General features: G+C 52.3%; 1 protein-coding gene across 1 annotated transcript; it reads left to right on the top strand.

Moving 5' to 3' along the window:
• The first annotated feature begins 11,857 nt into the window (after positions 1–11,857).
• Positions 11,858–19,826, top strand: Klf15 (Kruppel like factor 15). Its single transcript, XM_035448446.1, has 2 exons — positions 11,858–12,958; positions 19,637–19,826. The coding sequence occupies exons 1-2, from the start codon at positions 11,883–11,885 to the stop codon at positions 19,803–19,805; spliced, it is 1,245 nt and encodes a 414-aa protein (XP_035304337.1). The 5' UTR covers positions 11,858–11,882; the 3' UTR covers positions 19,806–19,826.
• Positions 19,827–20,110: the final 284 nt, after the last annotated feature.

Genomic DNA, 20,110 nt, shown 5'->3' with positions numbered 1-20,110 from the left:
TACTGACATCACCTTGATAGTTACCACATAGCAAATAAAAACATGTGCTTAAAAAGGTCTATAACTAAGTTAACAAATCTACTTCTATAGGCAACTAGACTATTGTTTATTGTCAAAGTTTATTTTATTTTACATGTATGGGTGCTTGCTATGCACCAGGTACAGGCAGTGCCTTTAAAGGCAGGAAGTAGGCACTGGATCCCCTGGAACCAGTTATAGATGGTTCTGAGCCTCCATGTAGGTAGTGGGAATTGAACCCAGGTCTTGTGCAAGAGCAGCCAATACTTTACCCCTGAGCCGTCTCTCCAGTTCTGACCTATGTTTTTTATTATAAATCTTTAAAAAGTCTCCAAAGCCAAGCTCCACCTCTAAAATGTGCCTCTTTAGTTATACAGTAAGAAACACTATTGGTGTGACCGTCTGCATTTCCTTATCTTTTTATACGTGCTTGTATATTCTGACACTTTGAACAACTGAAAGTGTGTGTGTGTGTGTGTGTGTGTGTGTGTGTGTGTGTGTGTGTGTATTTTTAAGACAAATTCTTGACAAAGCCCAGGCTGGCCTATCACTGGTCAGCCTCCAGAGTAAATAATTTGGCACCAGGCAGGGCAACATTACTTTCACATGCATAAAAAAGGCTATTTTAAAATAACATACTGTAATACAAAAAAATCCCAAAACAACAGTAAAAACTATTCTATTTTGGTTATATTTTTAAGTAATGCATGCTCATTGTAGAAAAATCTAGAAATGTGAATGGAGGTGCTAGAGAGATGACTCACACTCCGAGTGCTCTGCAAATATTGGTTAACGTCACTGGTCTGCATGTTGCAGAACCTCTTGTTTTTTTTCTGTTTTTTTTTTCTCTCTCTCTCTCTCTTTAGGTAGAACTTGGTAGAGTTTTGTGTCACTGTTTTTCCTTTTCTTATTTCTTCCCTCCTCCCTATCTCTCTCTTTTGAGACAAGATCTTGTTTGTAGCCCTGGCTGGCCTTGAGCTCATAGCAATCCTCCTGCCTCAGTCTTCTACTTGCTGAGATTACAGGCATGAACACCCAACCCAGGCCAGACTCACATTTTCCTCACTTAAGCTTCAAAAAATAGCCTTTTAAGTTTTGAATTAAGTTGACCCATGAAGATTGGAGATGAGGCTCTAAGTTCCATCCCCAGCACTGTAAAACAAGACAAAAAAAAATCACTTTGAGGTGACAAACAGTATTTTACTGTACAGATGAACCACAGTCAATGGTCAAGGGTGTTTTTTTTTAATTTATTTTGTGGGGATTTTTTTTGGTGAGTTTCTAATATTTTCCAAATGGCAGAAGAAAAAAAAAGTTCCAGAAATCTGACAGAACACCTGGTCATTTCTTCAAGTCGGCTCCTCAGTGTAGACTCGTGACAGCTACGTACACAGCATAGGTGAGTTCTGGAGATGCCAGTTTAACCTGGTTCTAGTGTCAGAATTTTAAAAGAGTTGGTTAGAAGAAGAGTGTCTGGCTTTGTATTTCTTCAACCAGAAATGAATGAGGTTGAAATCTCCCTGAGGAAGAAGCAACCAGCATACCCTGTCTCTCCTCTGCCTGGGCCACAATGGAACTCCCCCTAGGATCTGAGAAGCGACTAGTATAAGGCTGGAAGGGGCTTGTCATCTCCAGATCTTCAGGGTCCCCTCCTCAACCACTCCAGGTGACCTCTCGGTTCCTTGTGAACTGCTGTGGCTAAAATTCTTCCCCCAGAGATGGAAACGTCTACTGAACCTCTTAAGGTCCCTACCACAGACAGAGGAGTGATGGCACCAAAGTTCATTCTGGGGAACCAGTGACTTTATTTGGCTTACAGAGTATGGGTGAGGGCTTATGGGCAGGAGCACGAGTGACCTTAAAGCAGCCGCACTTTAAAGGTGTCTATTAGGTGTATCTAATTTTAAAGGTCTGTGGCCATCAGGGACGATGATTCCCCAGTAGCTATGTAGATGGAGGTCCTCCCCCATCACTTATATACTCCAGCCCCTCCCAAGGCCACTTACCAATTAATGCAGAATTGCATAGCTAGCTGCGAGGTGTGGCTGGTTACTCAGGCAAGGGTCCCACGACCCTCCCTGCCTTCCTTGCATGAGGCAGCATCAACAGTCAACAAACCCAGCTGTGGTGATTTTTTGCAAGCTGGCACAGCTGATTTGAAGATGGCAACACTTTGGCTCTGCTGGCCTCCCCTCCCCAGACTTTGGCCTTGACTGCTTAGCCCCAGAGAGTTCTCCCTGTCCCAACCTTTGAAGAAGCATGAGGAGGCTAACACAGAGCTTCCACCATCACTTCTGCAGGGCCCTCTGCCAGCTTCTGGGGTGTAGGGGGACACAGTCTTTCTTTGGGGTCGTTCAGTTGAGAACTAGAACTTCTGAGAAAACAAGAATGAGCAGGATTGGCAATACCCACTATGGGAGGCAAAGATCAATTAACAAACCCACTAATTAATGGATCATTACAAACCTAGAGAAATGCTTAGAAAAATAGGCACTGGCTATAAAGGAGGTTGGGAAAATGTGAACTCTGACCTAAAGAATGTGAAGGCAACTGTGAAAAAGAAGTAGTAGTGCAAAGGGCCTGTGGTCAGCAGAAGTGGAGCACAGGCCAGGCCCTTAAGAAGACTTTGCAGAGGTCTCGGTTCAGTTCCCAGCACCCACATGGAGGCTCACAACCATCTGTAACTTCAATTCCAGGAGACTGGACACCCACTTCCAGCTTCCATGGGTACTACATGCACCCGGTGCATGGACATACATGCAGACAAAGCACCCATATATGTAAAATAAATCTTTACAATAAATTAGTCTAGTTGCCTATAGAAGTAGATTCATTAACTTAGTTGTAAACCTATTCTTTTTTAGTACATATAAATTTTTATTTGCTATGTGGTAATTATGCATTTATCATATGCATAATTTATGATGTCAGTAGGTATATGCAGATGAGTGACATAGGGCCTGAGACACCTACTGTTTATCAGGAATCTGTGCACAGGGTAGTTGTAGTCCCCGAGACTGGCTTCAGGAAGGAGCTGTGGCCCCAACTCAAAAACTTCTACTTGGTTCCAGGTGCTTTTCTAAGGTTTGGTATGTAATTCACTCAGTCCCTGAGCAAGCCAGAATGCTTGCTCCCTGCATTCATTCTATCTTCAGAGAAGCAGATGCCCCCAGGGAAGGAATTGTAGGGGTTTACCATGGTGATGTCTAGAGACTCGGCAGAGAGGAACTGTAGCAGAACAACACCAGCCAGGATGCAGTGCTGATAGACAGGGAGCCTCTGACTGCAGCGTGGCCTGGAGCGTACTGGGCATGAAGCCCCAGCATTACAGCTCCATCAGCTATGTAGGATTCCTGCACCCAGAGGGAACAGCCAGGCAGCACCCAAGCTCTTTTCCCAGCTGGGAAGATAGAGGAGGCTATGTGGGATCCATAGGTAGGTCTGAGGCTCTGATTGACAATACACTCATAGTCATTGCACAAGGGATCTGAGTGAGTTTCCTCCATGCTCCAGACACCTCAGGGGCATTCTTAGTTCCAGTTAGGAATGGAAGGGACATAGCTTGCCTGGAAGCACACACCCAAGGCTCAGGGGCAAGGTTTGAAATAAGGCAGACCACCCACAGCCTTGTGTTGCTATCCATATCAACTCCCTCCTTGAGGTGGGGCAAAAGGCCTGCTGGCAAGCATGCAACTGAGCAGAGCCTTGAACACCAGGGTAACTTAGACAGGGGTTTGTTTTGTGGCTGTAGGCTAAGAACTCAAAGCCAGCTGGACCCTTGGCCTGCCAACCCATGGGAGCCATGTGGGGGTGGGGACAGGCAATATGCAATGTGGCCTCAACCTCCCTTGGGTAACTCAGCTGGGGTTACTGAGATGGCTCCAGGTGAGGCACATCTAGGAAAGCTGTTTATCCAATGTACCCAAGGATCATAGGCTGGATGATGTCTCTTCCAATACTTATGTCATGGTGCTAAACGCTAGTCTTTCAGAAAGCCTGTGTTCTGGCTTTCTGAACACAGTTAAATCAAAACAAAGCCACTGGGATGGAAGCCTTAGGAGAAGAGACCAGGACACAGACAAACACAGAGAAGACTCTACAGGAATGGGCCAGAAGAGGGCCATGTCTCCAAGCCAAGGAGGAAGGTCTTGGGAACCCTTCCCTGTGACACCTCATCCTGGACTTGCAGCTTCATGCTTGCTCATGCTATAATGAAGTGAGCTGCCCAGGAAGCAGGCATCCCACGCAAGGCAAGCCCTGGCCAGCACCCCACAGGGTGCTGAACCCACTTGCATTCCTTCAGAGGTCTGCCTCTGCAGGAAGAAGCCAGCTGAGAAGCTAGCAGGATGGGGGCCCCATTCTCAGCAGCTGGCAGAGGAGGGCTGCAGGTCTAGGGGTGTAGTTGGATCTGGGGACATGCGCATGGGAGAGGAGATGAAGCCAAGGTAACCGGGAGAATGTCAATCCAAGATACATGCCCTTCATTTTTATTGTCTGTGTATGTGTGCTTGTACCTGTGTGCTGTGCTGGGAGATCAAACCCAGGTCCCACAAGCTAGGCAAGAGCTCTATCTCCAGTCCAAATCCATGATCTTAAAGAGCTTGTTGGCTTGTGGGAGAGAGAGGCAATTACACATACGTAAAAAATAGAAAACCAGAGCTATGACATAAACTGAATCAAGACTAGAGATCAGAGAGCAGTAGATACTGCTTCAGACCAGGTGACCAAGAAAGCCATGGGCTAAAGTGACATTTGAGTAGAGGTACACCCCTGACATGAAGAAAGACTTCTGTCTCCTGCTAAAAGGATAGACCTCTGAGCTGGGGCTCAGTAGTAGAGCACTTTCCTTGGATGCCTGGTGCCCCAGATTCAACAGCAACTATTAAGGGGAGGAAAGTGTGGCATACTAAAGCGGGAATTGAATAAAAAAGAAGGAATCTAAAATCAAATATATCTCAATAAAATGTGTGAAATCCGGTGAGAAAAATAGCAACACCCCCCACAAAGGACCCAGTATCAGACAGTTTTACAGGCAAAGCCATATGATACTCAAATAACATACTTTATATCCATTTTACTTCTTTTAAAAAGGCAATGCAAGTTTTTCTATTAAAGGGGTATTTAAAATTAAAATACATGATGCTAGAGAGATGGCTCGGAGTTTAAAAGCATAGGCTGCTCTTGCAGAGGACCTGGGTTTGATTCCCAGCACTCACACAATGATTCACAGCCATCTGTAACATCAGTTCCAGTAGTGGCCTCTGTGGGCACTGAATATGTGTGGTGCACATTCAGAACACTCATACACATAAAGTGTAAATAAATCCTTTTTTAAAATTAAGATTTTAAAAATGAGGCAGAGCTAGGAGGAACCTAAGACCAGCCTGGGATCTGTAGTAATAATTTGTTTCAAACAAAAACAAACTAAAAGCAAAACCCCTGCAAATTTACAGAAATCTATGCCATTCCAATGTCAAAAGATTGTTCTCAAAGTTTAAAAGAGTCCCAGAGACTGGGAGCTTGGCACCCACTGTGGCCTTTTCTATGAGGCATTCCTTTGAGTGGAGGGCACATGGGATGTACTCTGCCCTCCCCCAGGCCTCCTATGAAGAGTTCCTACTGTCTGGTTTTCTTTTCCTTCTCTCAAGTGGGTGTGGGAATGGAGCATCAGGGAGAGCTTGCCTACCAAGCCCCAGGCCCTGGTGTCTAGCTCCAACTCTGAAAATAATATGTGTACATAAGTCCTTCCTGCTGTACTTGGGGAGTTTTCCTGTCTAGAAGGTGAAAAAAAGAGCGTGCAGCAGTTCACAGAGACCTTTAGGTGGTCAGAGTCCCTGCAAAGCCTTCCCTTGATCAACAGGAATGCCTTGTCCAGACTCTGATCCCGGCCGTGCACGGTGGTGCACATGGAGAAATATCTAGGCTGGGGTGGGAGCTAAAGCTGGCATGGGACTGACTGCTGTCTGAGGACGAATGGATTTCTAGGTCCTACTGTGGAAGGGAACGGGTAGGGAGCACAGCAGACATGAAGGCACACTCTGGAAGGTTTGTTTGTTCTATGGCTCGAACAAGAAAATTGTTCTGATTTCTCCAAGGACCAACTGTGCCCTGTTTAGAGTAAGTCCTCAGGACCCTATTTAATTTCTGTGTGTGTGGTGAGTGAACATGTGTATGGGGGTGCAATCAGATGTGTATGTGTGCATGTGGAGGCCTGAAGTTGGTATTTGGTGTCTTTCTCCACCTCTCTCCACTTTATTCATTGAGGCAGGGTCTCTTGCTGAACCTGGAGCTCACCAATTCCAGCTAATACAGCAGCCAGCTTGCTCCAGGGATCCTGCCTCAGTTCCTTATATCCTAAAATTACAGGCTTTTACATGGTGCTGGGGATGCAAACTCTGGTTCTGAATACATAGAAACCTTTGTCCATGCAGCTTACACTCTCTGTAGGAGGCAAGCACACAGAATAAAGTGAGTTATTTTTTTTTAATAAATAGGACATCGTAAGTATCCAGAAACTGTTAAACTTAATAGGAAAACAGGGGGAAGGAAGTGTGCAAATGCAGACTCCCCTTGAAGGGATCACTTCAATAATGCATGAAGGAGGGAGCTACATTGAGTGTTGGGGTTAGAGTTTATGCAAAGTCCTGGAATTGTGCCTGGTAAGTTGGAGGCCATGCAGTTGGAGTAACATGAGCAAGAAGAAGGGGTCAAGGATGGAATGAAAGGGGCCCAAAAGAGACTGAAGAAGACTGAGAAAGCTTGGGTTATATATACTTTGTGAGCTGGGAGCCTCCAGAAGGTTCTGAAGCAAGGGGCCTAATCTGACTCAGGATTAGGCAGAATGCCCTTAGGCTGGTCATGGGTTTCTGGACAGCTGGGGCATCTTCCTTGTGGGCCAAGGCTGCTCAGCTACACCTTTGCTGTCGAGTTTTTGACCTTTGGCTGCACTTCTCCCTAGGGGGTGAGGGACATTGGACAGAGTGTGAAGAATGCAGAGCCCAGCACTGTGGAGAAGTGTGCTGGCCCAGCCTGACCCTGCCATGCGCTGCGCTGACAAGATGGGATCAATCAGCTTTACAGACTAACCAACTACACCTTCTCTGCTTGATAGCTCTGGCTGCAGAATGCCCCAGCCATAGTGGGTACCTTGTCTAAGATCAGAAAGTTGATGACCGTCCTGTGATAAGTACAGGCTCCCTCAAGCGCTCTGGTTAAGACTCAGTTCAACTGGTGGGTCCTGGACACTGTCCTGGAGGGCCCTCAGATCCTTGATTAAGGGGGCCCAGATCCGCTGGCTACAAATTCTCCCAGCACGGACCGCTGGGAGAAGCAGGGGAACGACTGGCCACCTACCAGTACCAGGTAAGAAGTGCTACGAAGAAGGTCTGTCCCAATGTCTTAGGTAAGAAGCCCCCTAGGCAGACACATCTGGCTTTGCCTGGTCCTCTCCCTGTGTGGCTAGGAAGGCCTATGCTCTCTCTCAGCGGCCAGGGAGTCAGGCATAGTGTGGGTTAAAGGGCACAGCAGGGTACCCAGCACCCTCCGCCTCACGTGTTTTCTAGGGCTTCACTTTCCTCATTAAGCCGGTGCAAAAGCGGCCCAGGATGGCTTGGGACTGAAATATAAAACTCTCTCTGCAGATGGGGAGCACTCTGCAGTCTTTGGGGAGGCTCCTGCACTATCACAAGCCTCCGCGGACAGTCGGTCGCAGAGGCCGAGGGCAGCGCAGCAAGCGCGCATTCCCGTGGTTAACCATGACCACTGGAGAAAAGACCAGATATATTTTTACAAACGGTCCCTTTAGACAGGCTCCCTGCTACATCCGGTCTTGATCAGGATGCGGAGGGGGCTGCGGGGACAATTCCGCTCCTGAGGCCCCACGTGGCTTGCACTTCAGGATTGTGCGGGCTTTCCGTGGGTCCTTAGGCCCGTCTCACGTGCGCACCGGAGGACCGAGTCCACGCAGAGGCCCGGGAGCGCGTGGGCAGCGGGAGGAGGCCGGGGCGGGGCGGGCGCGTGACGCGCGGCGCTAGCCAATGGGGCGCGCGCCGAGGCCTCCTGCGAGCCTCGCGGCGCCCGCGCGTCACGTGAGTCAGAGCAGCGGAGAGCGCGGAGAGGGCGAGCGGCGAGCGCCCAGCTCGGCCGCAGGGAGCGCGGGCTGCGGCCAGGAGCGCTGGACGCGCGGCCTCATACGGAGCCGGGCCGCAAGCGCGAGGCCGCGCCAGGCGACGCCGAGTCCAGGTGGGAGACGCGCCGGGGACCGCGGCCGCGTGGGTCCGCCCGGGGGATCGCGGGTCGTCCCCTAGGCGCTCGCTGTTCCAGCCGTGCGCGGGGGCCCGGGGAATGCGGGAGCCCCCGTGTGAGAGCGCGGGGCCCGCGGAGGGCGAACCCCGTGTGCGCAGCTCCTGCCCGCGGAGCCCACGCGCGTCCGTGGCGCTCCTGGACCTGCGCTCCCATATGGCGGCGCTCGGCGGGGCCTGGCGACCGAGGGGCGGAGAGGTTACTGTCGGTCATAGCAGCGGCGGCCTAAGAGGAGACGCGGAGGGGGGGGACTGGGCGGAGGATAAGGTGTTCTCCGAAGCTGTGCGCAGGACTCTGGCCCACCTCCTTCCCACGTACTTGACACCCACGGGTGGGCACCCACGCGCGAGCACCTGGCGGACACCCGCACGGCTGCACTGCGCCCCGCACACGCAGTCACACGACACAAACTCACACCCATTTGCGCGCACCCGCAGCGTTCCTGCGCTTATGCTCCGTTTCCCCACGCAGTCCCCAGGCCCCTTTGACCAACCATTACTCGTGAGATGGCTGAGGGTAGCAGCCGCGGAGCATAGCAGGCCACCCCTCTTGGAAACCCTCTCACCAGCAGGGTACAGGGGCTGCATTCTCCCACGGTATGTGAAGGTGAAATCCCAAATGTTTGATTGAGTCCTTCAGATGCCCCCCCCCCAATGTGGGGCGCCCCCACCGCCCTACAGGTGCGAGAATGGCAGTAACTTTGGGGCCTTCGGACTGCTCAGCGAGGAGACTCTTATTTTGAAGAGCGGCCCCCATTCGCCACCCCCGTGATTTGCACGCTGACCCAATGGCTAGCCCTTGGCCGGCTCTCGGCTTGTTATCAATTACATGTTGTTCCTACAGCCGCTGTGTCCCCGGGAGGATAAACAGCAGGCCTGGCCGGCTAAGAGAGGGGGCGGAGTCCAGCGGCCGGCCCGGGACCGTGCCCAGAACCGGGTGCCCCCTCCCCCTGCACGCAGCCTGCGCCTCTGGCTGCGCCACGTGCTGCTGTTTTTCAGGGACCGGCTTGAACGCTGGCACTCAGGCTTTCAGCCCTGGATCCTCAGTGCCTCAGTGTCCCGATGTTGCTCAGTTCTGTTTTAAGATCCTGTTAACTGGCAGGGACCACCCCATTCCGGATCATTGTGTAATCATTCAGCAAAGACTAGGGCTGTATTTGACTCTAGATCTAGACCTGTACTGAAGAGTCAGAACTGCTTGTTCTCAAGTGGGGAAGCAAAGTATAGACAGGTCTCGCAGTGGTGCCTGCTGTGAAGAATATAATCCTAGGTAATTTGTCCAAGGGAAAGTGACTTCTGAGTTGAGATCTAAATAATGAGCTTCCACCTGGGATGCTAGGAGAGCCAGGACTTCCACGTGGGGTGTGGGGGGTTGGTGCCATGGCCCAGCTCTCTGTTAGTGCAGATGAGCAAGGCCTGAGGCACTTGGAGAGGCACCATGTAGGTGGGCAGGGTTCTGGTGCTCTGGGCCCTGGAAGAATCAGAAGCATTTTTATGGGTAAGGGAGATTCTTCCATGCAGTTCCATTTTGCCATCGTCCTTTTGTACCTACGCCCCCCCCCCAAAAAACTCCTTCTGTGTTTCAGCAGGATCTCAGGTAGCTGCCCTTGAACTCGTGATCACCTGGCCTGCCTCCTGAGTGCTGAGAGTACAAGCATGAGCCACTATGCCCACCCAGTACCACCGTTTGTTTTCATAGTAGACCTTGGTTTCTATCCTTTTAAAGTGAAGCCTGGAGACCATCATCACACTTAGAACAGTGTTATCGCTCAGTGTTGTGGTGTGCCCAGCTGTGGCCATATTTCATTCAGGAGACTTTAGGTGACTCTGTTCTAGGTCCTGGGACAGCATGTGCCCTGCATTTGCTTGACTGTTCAGACCCAAATACATGTTCGGTATACATGAGCTGTTTGGGTGTGCACTCACACAGCTAGGAGCCAGCCACTCACACCGGCAGCACCCAGATGTGCACACAGAGAACTTGTGTCACTTGCCTGAGGTCACACAGCTGATAGCTGCAGACAAAGTGTGTGCCCGGTCCCTTTGCCCTTCACATTACTCCTCCCCAGCACCTGCTTTCGTAAAGAGTGTATACTTTAAAACACACTACCAATTTTAAATCCTCAGCTGAGTGTTCAAACCCAGATGGCCGCCTGGCAAAATTACCCTTGGGCTCAGATCTTGCCTCTATTCCCTAGAGCAAGAAAAAAACTTAGCATCGAAACATACATAGAACAGTTGGGGAAACTGAGGCACAGGAGGCTGCTGGGAGTGGACCTGGAGACAGACGGACAGGGGCTGGGCCTGTACTCTGCAGCTCTGAGCTTTCCCCTTTGCCAGTCTTGATAATCACAGCCAGTATAGACACTGGGTGGGGACAAAGGTCCAGAGAGGTGGCCCCATCACAGCCAGATACTATTGACTCTCCTTGGACAGCAGACCTAGCATGGGCCTCAGCTTCAGAGGACACAGCTTTCCCCTCTTCTGTCTACCCACATTCTCGGAGCCCTTCTTGGGTACCTGATGTGGTGCTGAGTGCTGGGGATACGGACACGCCAGAGTGTGCTGCCAAGAGGGGACACGGGCATCTGCTGAGCTTCCCCTAGTTGGTGAGTGTCCCAGACAGGAGAGCTGGGGTGGGGGGCAGGACAGGAGGCTCTGTTCCCACACATTGGGAACATCCTGCCCAAAGGTTGTGAGGTCCCAGGGGCTGGGCTCTCAGACCTCATGGCCACCAGGGGCTGGACCTTGTCATTCATGGCAGGAAAGTGTTAGGCGCCATGGAAGAAGTGCTTTACTCAAATAAGTGTTACCTCTCCTAGTCGTGGAGGAGAGAGGTGGCTCTGGACAGTCTGGGGACTAAACTGGTATTCATGAGGAAACACCATGAAGGCAGGCAGGCAGGCACTTAATGGCCTTTAACCCTTTTTTCCTTCCAAACTATAGCGACCAAGCCACGGCACAGGCAGCTCAGATAAACGTGCGTCCCATCCAATTCTGGGAACACTGTGCTTGCATTCACAGAAGTTCGTTTTTGAAAATCTGAAGTGAACATCTAACAAGCAGTCTGTGTTTTTATTTGCTCAATCTGGCAACCCTACAGAAGCCCCAGGAGCATGGGCTCAGAGTGCAAATGGCCGTTGTCCTTCCCACTCCCTCTCTGACTCCAGGTAGGGAGCAGAGTTTAGGGTCCTGCTGCTTGCAGGGCCTCCCCGCCCTGGCCTCTCCTCCCCTCCCCTTAGACTCAGCTGTTCACAGACAAGAGCACTCCTTGTCTTATTCTTTTCCAGGATGATTCTGGAAAATGTTTGAAACCAGAAGTGCCCTGGGTTGTGCAACGGGCCTGGAGAGGGCTCTTTTGCAAACAGGGTGATGCAATTTCTGAAAACACACTCTCCGGCCCCATTCTCCCTGGGGATGGAAGCAGGGTCTGGACATTTGGCCACAGGAGACCTTGGGCAGGCAGTGGACTGTGGGGGATGCAAGGCGCTGGTGAGCATGCAGTCCTTCTAACCAGACGTCCTTTGTTCCCTCTGCAGCCTCCACAGGCTGGGCCAAGCCAGCATGGTGGACCACTTGCTTCCAGTGGACGAGACCTTCTCGTCACCAAAATGCCCAGTGGGGTATCTGGGTGATAGGCTGGCCAGCCGGCGGCCATACCACATGTTACCCTCTCCCATCTCTGAGGATGACAGCGATGCCTCCAGTCCCTGCTCTTGTGCCAGCCCTGACTCGCAAGCCTTCTGTTCCTGCTACAGCGCAGGTCCAGGCCCTGAGGCCCAGGACAGCATCTTGGATTTCCTCCTGTCCCAGGCCACACTGGGCAGTGGAGGTGGCAGTGGAGGTGTCGGAGATAGCAGTGGCCCTGTGACCTGGGGATCGTGGAGGAGAGCCTCTGTGCCTGTGAAGGGGGAACATTTCTGCTTCCCTGAATTCCTGTCAGGGGACCCTGATGATGTCTCCAGGCCCTTCCAGCCTACCCTGGAAGAGATTGAAGAATTCTTGGAAGAGAACATGGAGGCTGAGGTTAAGGAGACTCCAGAGAGCAGCAGCAGGGACTTGGAGGCCTGTGGCCAGCTCTCAGCTGGCTCACATCGGAGCCACCTCCATCCAGAGTCTGATGAGAGAGAGCGCTGTACCCCACCACCAGGTGGCACCAGTGGGGGTGCCCAAAGTGCTGGTGAGGGGCCAGCACGTGATGGCCCCATGCCGGTGCTGCTGCAGATCCAGCCTGTTGCTGTGAAGCAGGAAGCAGGTGCAGGGCCAGCCTCCCCAGGGCAGGCTCCAGAGAGCGTCAAGGTCACCCAGCTCCTGGTCAACATCCAGGGGCAGACCTTTGCACTCCTGCCTCAAGTGGTACCATCCTCCAACTTGAACCTGCCCTCCAAGTTTGTGCGCATCGCGCCTGTGCCCATTGCCGCCAAACCTATTGGTTCGGGATCCTTAGGGCCCGGCCCTGCTGGTCTCCTTGTGGGCCAGAAGTTCCCCAAGAACCCAGCAGCTGAACTTCTCAAAATGCACAAATGCACTTTCCCTGGCTGCAGCAAGATGTACACCAAGAGCAGCCACCTCAAGGCCCACCTGCGCCGGCATACAGGCGAGAAGCCCTTTGCCTGCACCTGGCCGGGCTGCGGCTGGAGGTCAGTATTCACGGACAGGCTAGGCGGCAAGCTAGTAGGCGCATCTCTGCTGGCTTGGGCGTGTCGCCAAGGCCCCTTTCTCCATTAGATCAGGTGGATTAGGAAAGGAACAAGGGGTGGACAAGGGGCAGGGGCAGAGCTGGCACAGTCGCTGGGGACTTCCTTGTCCCACTCATTGACTAAAGCCGGAAGCCACCTGGTTTCTGGTTTCTTTAAAGACCAGGTAAGTCTTGCTTGGGCTTATGCTCCATGGGGGTCTCTCAGGCTGGGATGGAAGATGAAGGGCTGGGCTGCAATGGAAGGGCATTCAGCTAGGGAGCAGCTGAGTGTGGTGGCACGCAGGCTATAGGCCAGACGCCCATTGAGGCCTCACAGCATCCTTGGGGTAAGTACCACCATTATACCCATGACATTTCTGGTTACACCCATGACATTTCTGGTCAGGTACATGAAGACTGACTGGCCAAGACTCTGTGAGTGGAATGTGAGTCCCTAGACTTGAACTAGAAAGTTGTACTTCCCTCCAGCCAGGGGATGATCTTTGCTCCCAAGTGTGGGCTGAGCGTTGCCTTGTTTCTTCTCTGGGAACCTGGAGGTGTGTTTGGGAAGCCATAGAGAGCAGCCCAAAGGAAGGACAAATGGCTAGCATATGGGGTCAAAGGTGGCAGAATTATTTAGCCTTCTGCTCCATATAACAGGGTGCCCTGCTCTCCAGGGCAAAGAGCCTCATCCAGACTGCCCAGATGTGATGCCAGGGACCATGGAATCCTGGTGTCACCTTGTCTAGGGCCCTGGATGCTGCTCGTTGTTTTCAGGAGGCTGGTGGCCTGTACAAGCACACATGCTCAGGGTGCTACAGCCAAGTGGAGGATGCTCTGGCCTTGGCAGATAGAGAGTGTGGCAGCATCACCAGCCCATCTTGTCTGTCATGTGCATGTGTGTCAGGTGAGGCTCATCTGTGTGCACAGGGCAGACAGAGCTAGACCTCCTGAAAGAATGCCTGTGCTATATGGGCACACCTGCCTGTGTATTCTGTGACATATGTGTCTTGTACCTGGTGTGGGGTAGCATACAGGAGTAGTCACAGAGGTGGAGTTCTGAGATGGTTTTTGGTCCTGAGGTAATGGTACTGGCTCCAGGGCAGGTGCTTGCCCTCTGAGACTGAGCATGGGGTAGATGACAGTGGCAGTACTTCCTTCCAGCACCACATGAGCCAGAAAAGGAACTTTCTTAGTTAGTGTCTTGGGGTTGTAGAGGCCCTTCCTGAGAGGGGTCACTATCGTCTCATACCTGTTCAGATTCTGGGCTCCCTAGATCTGCTGTCTCAACCTCTCTGAGCCACATGTTTTTGTGAGAGGGGTAGTAAGTGAGTAGGTTGTAAGGCAAAAGGAGGAGCCTAGACAGAGACCTGATGGGGGCTGTTTACTGAGGAAGAAGAGAACAATGGGCCCTGTTTGGAAGAGGCAGTGGGACAGGGGCCTTGAGCCCGACCTGGGGTTGCTATCAACTGGCAACTTCATGTCTGGCCCTTTTTGTTCCCTGGAGCCCAGAGCTAATGTGGGGTCTCACTGTATCTTCTTTTCATGGAGTGAACTGTCAGTTTCCCACAGTCAGACTATGAAGAAGAACCTCAAAGGTGTCCTGCCTGGGCCACTGGCAAGTTTTGCACTTACGGGACTGCTCATGGGCAAGTCACTGAATAGCCTTCATCCAACAGTCCTGACCCAGAAAAATGCTACCTGCCTACCCCAACTGATGCTGCCCATTTGAGTGGCATCTCCAGAGGCAGGGACTTCAGGCTGTAAGATGTGGTCAAGGATGAGGGCTAGAAGGCAGGCCATTGCCCACCATAGTGTCACTCCAGGAAGCATGAGGTCCATGGAAGGGCCTCGGCTCTGACCCTGAGCCTTGCACTGGCCTCACTGTCTAGGCAGAGCCCACTCAGCAAGACTAGGGACATGGTGTCCATGTCAAGGTCCCTGCGCTGTATCTGCTTCAGGAAAGGGCTGGCAGTGTTAGTGTGTGAGATCCCCGGGATATTCTTGGTGATCAGAAGCCTAGGGATTGTGCCTAGAAGGTTTACATGTTCCCTGTGTATGGCCAGTCTTCCACCCAGGAGCAATGGGGTGGCAGTTAGGTGGGAGGGTGAAGCCACACACACTCTGGATCTGGGGACAGAATGGGATGTGATGACAATGAAGATGGTGGTAGTAACATGTCACACTTAGGGATCACTATGTGCTGGGATGATTACAAGCTTCGGAGAGTCCCCACCAACCCTGTCACTTGGGTATGCCCTTCAGCAGGAGCTCATTCTCCCTGAAACTTATCTGGCCTTCAGATGCAAAGAACACTTTGGAGTGTTTGAATTCCAGTCCAGCCTCCTTGCTGTGGCTCACAGCTTGCCCAGTGTGCTCTCTGGCCTTTACCCCTTCTCTAGCAAGATAAGCCATGCCACCATCCCCTCTGTCTCCCTCACTATCCCCATGGGCCCAGGGATGCTTGTGGTGGCCCAGCCTTGGCTGTGAACCCCAGTACACTCATTAACTTGTTGAGTCCTCACAACTGCTCTTCAAGCATATGCAGTAACCCCATTCTACAGAGGGAAATTGAGGTACAGGACAACCAGCTGTCACAAGGATGCATCTAGTGTGTGTGGTTTGAGGGCTGGGGTGTGTCCCCATGGGTGCCACACCCCACTCTGATTCTCCAGCAGTACAGCAAGATTTGAAAGTGACCATAGTATATGCTGTACTTTTGCATAAGGGAGGGAGGGAGGGAGGGAGAGAGAGAGAGAGAGAGAGAGAGAGAGAGAGAGAGAGAGAGAGAGAGAGAGAGAGAGAGAGAGTGAGTACTCCTATGTTCACATGCACATGAAGGCCAGAGGTGTTTGTCATATATTTTCCTCAGTAGTTCTCCACCTTACTTTTTGAGCCAGGGTCTCTCGCTGAACCTAGAGCACATAGATTGTCTAAGCTGGCTGGCCAGTGAGCTCCAGCCTGTCTCTATCCTACCAGTCCTGATATTACAGGCACAGACTGTTATGTCCAGTTTTTATGTGAGTGCCGGGGATTTGAACTTGGGTCCTCCTGTTTGCACAGCAAGCACTTTACCAAATGGACCACATCCTCAGCCCCTAGGCTGTGCTTTTTCTATTGTGCTCTTGGCTGTGGGAAAGGAGAGAACAGCAGCAAGCATGGTGGTAACTGCCCTGAGGAGGCCCTGTTCTGAGCATGCTGCATGTTAGTTCCTTTAACTCTTAAAACTAGACTAAGAAGTGGGTCCAGAGGAGGAAATCGAGCCACAGAGCTGGGAAGCACATTCTCCGTGGTCATACAACTTAAAACTTGCAGGTTTGTCCAGCACTTGGGAGGCCGAGTCAGGAGGATCTCTGAGTTTGAGGCCAGCCTTGTCTACAGAGTAAGTTCCAGGACAGTCAGGGCTACACAGAGAAGCCCTGTCTCAAGAAAAAAAAAAAAAAAGAGTCAGGAATTTAACAGATGTTTGCTCCCTCACCCACCCTAGACTAAGAGTGCTTTTGCACACTCTTGCACACTCCCAGGGGAGAGCCTGTAGTGAGGAGAGGCCTCTCCTCCACCTGCAGCTGGACCTGGCTGGTCCAGCATGCTGTATACTTCCCATCTGGCTCTAATGCTGGCATTGGGCCCTGAGTCCCTAACCCTGCCCAAGCCCTTGCCCATGCCCCCACTTCTCCTCAGCCTAGGGGACTGCCCCACAGCCAAGGTGGCACCTGTCCCAGTCCAAAACCCACTGCCTTCTGCTTTTGTGCACCCAGGACTCCCTGTTTCTCCCTGTGGGGACATGGTTTTGCATGCAGGAAGGACTAAAACCAGTCTGCCTATTCTGGTGTAACCATCTGGGAAGTGGCTGTTTGCCGCCTTCCTAGAAGTTTCCTCTCCTCACTTGCAGACACAGGCCTCCTTTGTTCCCTGCAGTGGAACATCCTGTTCCAGAGTGGCCAAGCCGCTCCTTCCAGAAAGAATCTCACTGGGCCACAGCTAAAGTGAATATTAATAGCTGTCAGCAGCCTGTGTGTCATGTACTGCCGGTATCCATGGTGGACATGGGAGTCCTAGAGGAGGACAATAGATTCCAAAACCACTGAGTGTTGTAGGAGGTAGTGGGTACAGGATTCAAACTTTGTGGTCTGGTTTCAGGCCAGCTCTCTTAGCCCTCATCACTGCTGCCCATAGGCAGGGACATGTATGTCCTCTGGTCTTACGGTTGGCAGATGCCCCAAGTATGATCTGAAGGTTATACACTGCACATACAGCCTGAGGGCTGTAGCTTCTGAGATTTGACTATTGACAGTGGCTTGCTGGCAGATGGCAACTGCTGTCTCATGCAGTTCTCATGCTGGCATTCCTGATGGCCCCTGTGCATCTTTTGCCCTGTGACCCAACAGCTAGAGTTATGAGCTTGCCCCACAGATGCCAGGCACCAGGCCTTTGCCACGTACTGGAAAGTCCTGTGCTCTACTCCCTGTGTTCAATGGGAGCTCACAATTCTTAAACAGTTGCCACATCTGAGGCCCCATTGTCATGGTCCCCTGAGATAGGTCTGTCATTGTAGCTGTCCTGAGGTAGGGAAACTGAGGTTTAAGAGGGCTGGGCAACCTGCCCAGACCAATCCCAAGGCTGTGCCCTGTCCAGCTGAAATCCTTTATCTCTTGCTCCATAGCTTCCCCAGGCTTCTCCTTTGGCTGTTGTCAGAGGATGTGACCCAGTGAGGCAGGGGTCAGCTCCAGTACAAGGACAGCCCTGTAATGTACCAAAGGCTGTGGCAGCAGAGAGGGGCTCTGGAATGAAGACAGCTTGTTCCCTGGCATGGCTGCCCCTCAGCTGCCTGTCCCTCTCTGGATGACATATAACCTGTTCCCTGGAAGGCAGGCAGGAAGTGAGGGGGGAAACTGAGGCCCAGGATGCTCAGGACCAATGGGATAGGGACTGTCAAACCTATTCTTCCTTGTGAAGCTCTGTGCCCAATGCCTGCTGAGGGCACATGGCTATGGCACTACCAAGCCATGAAGAGATAGCTGAGAGGCAAGAGCAGACAGGCCAGGGGAGGTGGCCTTGTCCCAGCCTCAGGTGTTCTGTCTCCGTTCACATCACTGTGAGTTCCTCTAGCTGGATGGTCCTCTGAGAGACATCCCTGTCCCAGGTCCCCTGGGACACGGTTTCAGGGCAGCAGCTTGCACAGTAGCTGTACCTGCCTTGAGCAAGTCCTGCACTGTCTGAAGCACAAGAGATTGAAGTCCTTGGTGTCATGAGCCCTGCCTGTTGATGCCATTATTACTCTTGTTTCTCTGGCTGAGGTCAGGATGGCCCACTACAGAATCTGAGCCGAGATGGCCACAGCCCTAGCAACTGAGAGTGATGGCTCTGCTGTCCACCTAATCTGCCTCATCAAGTGGCTCCTCTCTAGAAATGGGGTGTCAGGCCTGGGGCCCCTGTGTGTATATGCAGTTCCTGGGAGTATATGCAGTGGTCAGTGTGTGACAATCTTTTCTCATCCTAGGTGTCTGCTGAGCCCCCCCCCCCCACTTAAATGTACCTTCTGGGCACAGAGAACAGGGACAGCTGAGCAACAGCAAGATGTTGAAGCTAATTTTAAAATGTCGTGGGCTGAAGGTGTAGCTCAGTGGTGGAGGACTTGCCTAGCATGTCCAAGCTTTGGTTCCCTGGCACTCACAAAGGGAAAGCTAACATGGTGGGCAGTGCTGTGAAGCCCTTCAGCGGACAGCAGGCCCCTGAGGAGGTGACATTTGGGCTAAACGATGAGGGATGAGCAGATGAGAACAAGGAGAGGAGAGGGTGGGGTGTGCAAATGTCTTGTGGCAAGAAAGATAAAGTCTGAATAGATGGGCTATGTAGTGGTGGGGTAGCCAAATGGAGAATCTTAGGTCCCAGAAGCCATTGGAAAGCAGCTTGGGCATCTTGGTCTGGCTCTGGCTCTTGCCTGTCCTGTGGATGTCTGTTCACAGGCCTGCAGTGACTGAGAAAGAAGCCATTTAAATGTGTAGACATACCATGCAGGCATATTTGAAGGCATCTCAGAAGGTCCCGTGTCCAGATCTGCAGAATGCCAGAACCAGACAGGCACAAGTCTGAGGTCCTTCCTCTGTGTTGCAGCAGAATCAGGGGAGCCAGGCACTCCTGTGCTCTGAATGAGTCTGGTCTTCCTGGGCCCTTCAGGGAGGGCCCCTGTGGTCCCCTCCTCCAGGGGAAGGTGAGGCCAGTGGATCAAACACTGCTGACCTACTGTTGCCAGTATAGGAGTAATCCGGTGCCCAGGGACTTGGCAACTGAGTTACTGTGTGGGGGAGTGAGTCCCAGCTGGCTAGCAGCCTTAGGTCCCTTCCCATGCAGAACAGTAGCTAGCTACTGTGGGAAGCAGACCCTGGCCAGGAGAGCAAACCTGTGTGCCTTGTTGTCCTTGACTCTTGCCCTCTGGGGGTCTCAGGGGCACTGGGGATTGCCAGGAACTCATAGGGTGGCTACAGAGGTGGTCTAATTGCTTAAGATCCAGCCTTGCTTAGCCTGGCCCACTGCTCCCCCACCCACACCTCCACCTGGCAGAGGAGGCTGTGGCCCTAGCTTTGAGGTCACTCATGGTGGCAGTGACCACACTGGCCTGGCTGACCACCGTGTCCCACAGGTTTTCCCGCTCAGATGAGTTGTCACGGCACCGGCGATCTCACTCGGGTGTGAAGCCGTACCAGTGTCCCGTGTGTGAGAAGAAGTTCGCTCGGAGTGACCACCTCTCCAAACACATCAAGGTGCATCGCTTCCCACGGAGCAGCCGTGCAGTACGCGCCATCAACTGAGTGCAGTGGCCACCCTGTGCTCCCCAGCCCCATGCTTTGTTTTTAGATGCAATAACTTATTGCCTCCTTCAGAAGGATGTGACAATATTACCAGCCCCCTTCTGAATCTTAGGAGGTGTGACCCAGAGCCGCCATGGCTGCCTTTCCAGGGAGGACCTAGAGTCCCCAAGGTCCCTGGGGGCTGGTTCCCCGGTGGCCCAGGCAGGCCTGTGCCCTTGTGCCTTTGTGCCTTCCTGCCAGCTGGAAGGATTGTTTGTGGGGGCCCTTGCCCTTCTCCCTTTGGGCTCCCTTCCTGGGCCAAAGCC

Source organism: Cricetulus griseus, chromosome 8, assembly GCF_003668045.3.
Source record: "Cricetulus griseus strain 17A/GY chromosome 8, alternate assembly CriGri-PICRH-1.0, whole genome shotgun sequence".
Classification (NCBI taxonomy): domain Eukaryota; kingdom Metazoa; phylum Chordata; class Mammalia; order Rodentia; family Cricetidae; genus Cricetulus; species Cricetulus griseus.
The sequence above is the reverse complement of the archived record's forward strand: the minus strand, read 5'-3'. Positions and strand labels throughout refer to the sequence as shown.

Bases quoted from the DNA above. Each gene is read 5' to 3' on its own strand.
- Klf15 (XM_035448446.1), top strand. From the start codon at position 11,883: ATGGTGGACCACTTGCTTCCAGTGGACGAGACCTTCTCGTCACCAAAA. The intron at 12,959-19,636 runs GTCAGTATTCAC...CGTGTCCCACAG, and splicing joins TGGCCGGGCTGCGGCTGGAG to GTTTTCCCGCTCAGATGAGT.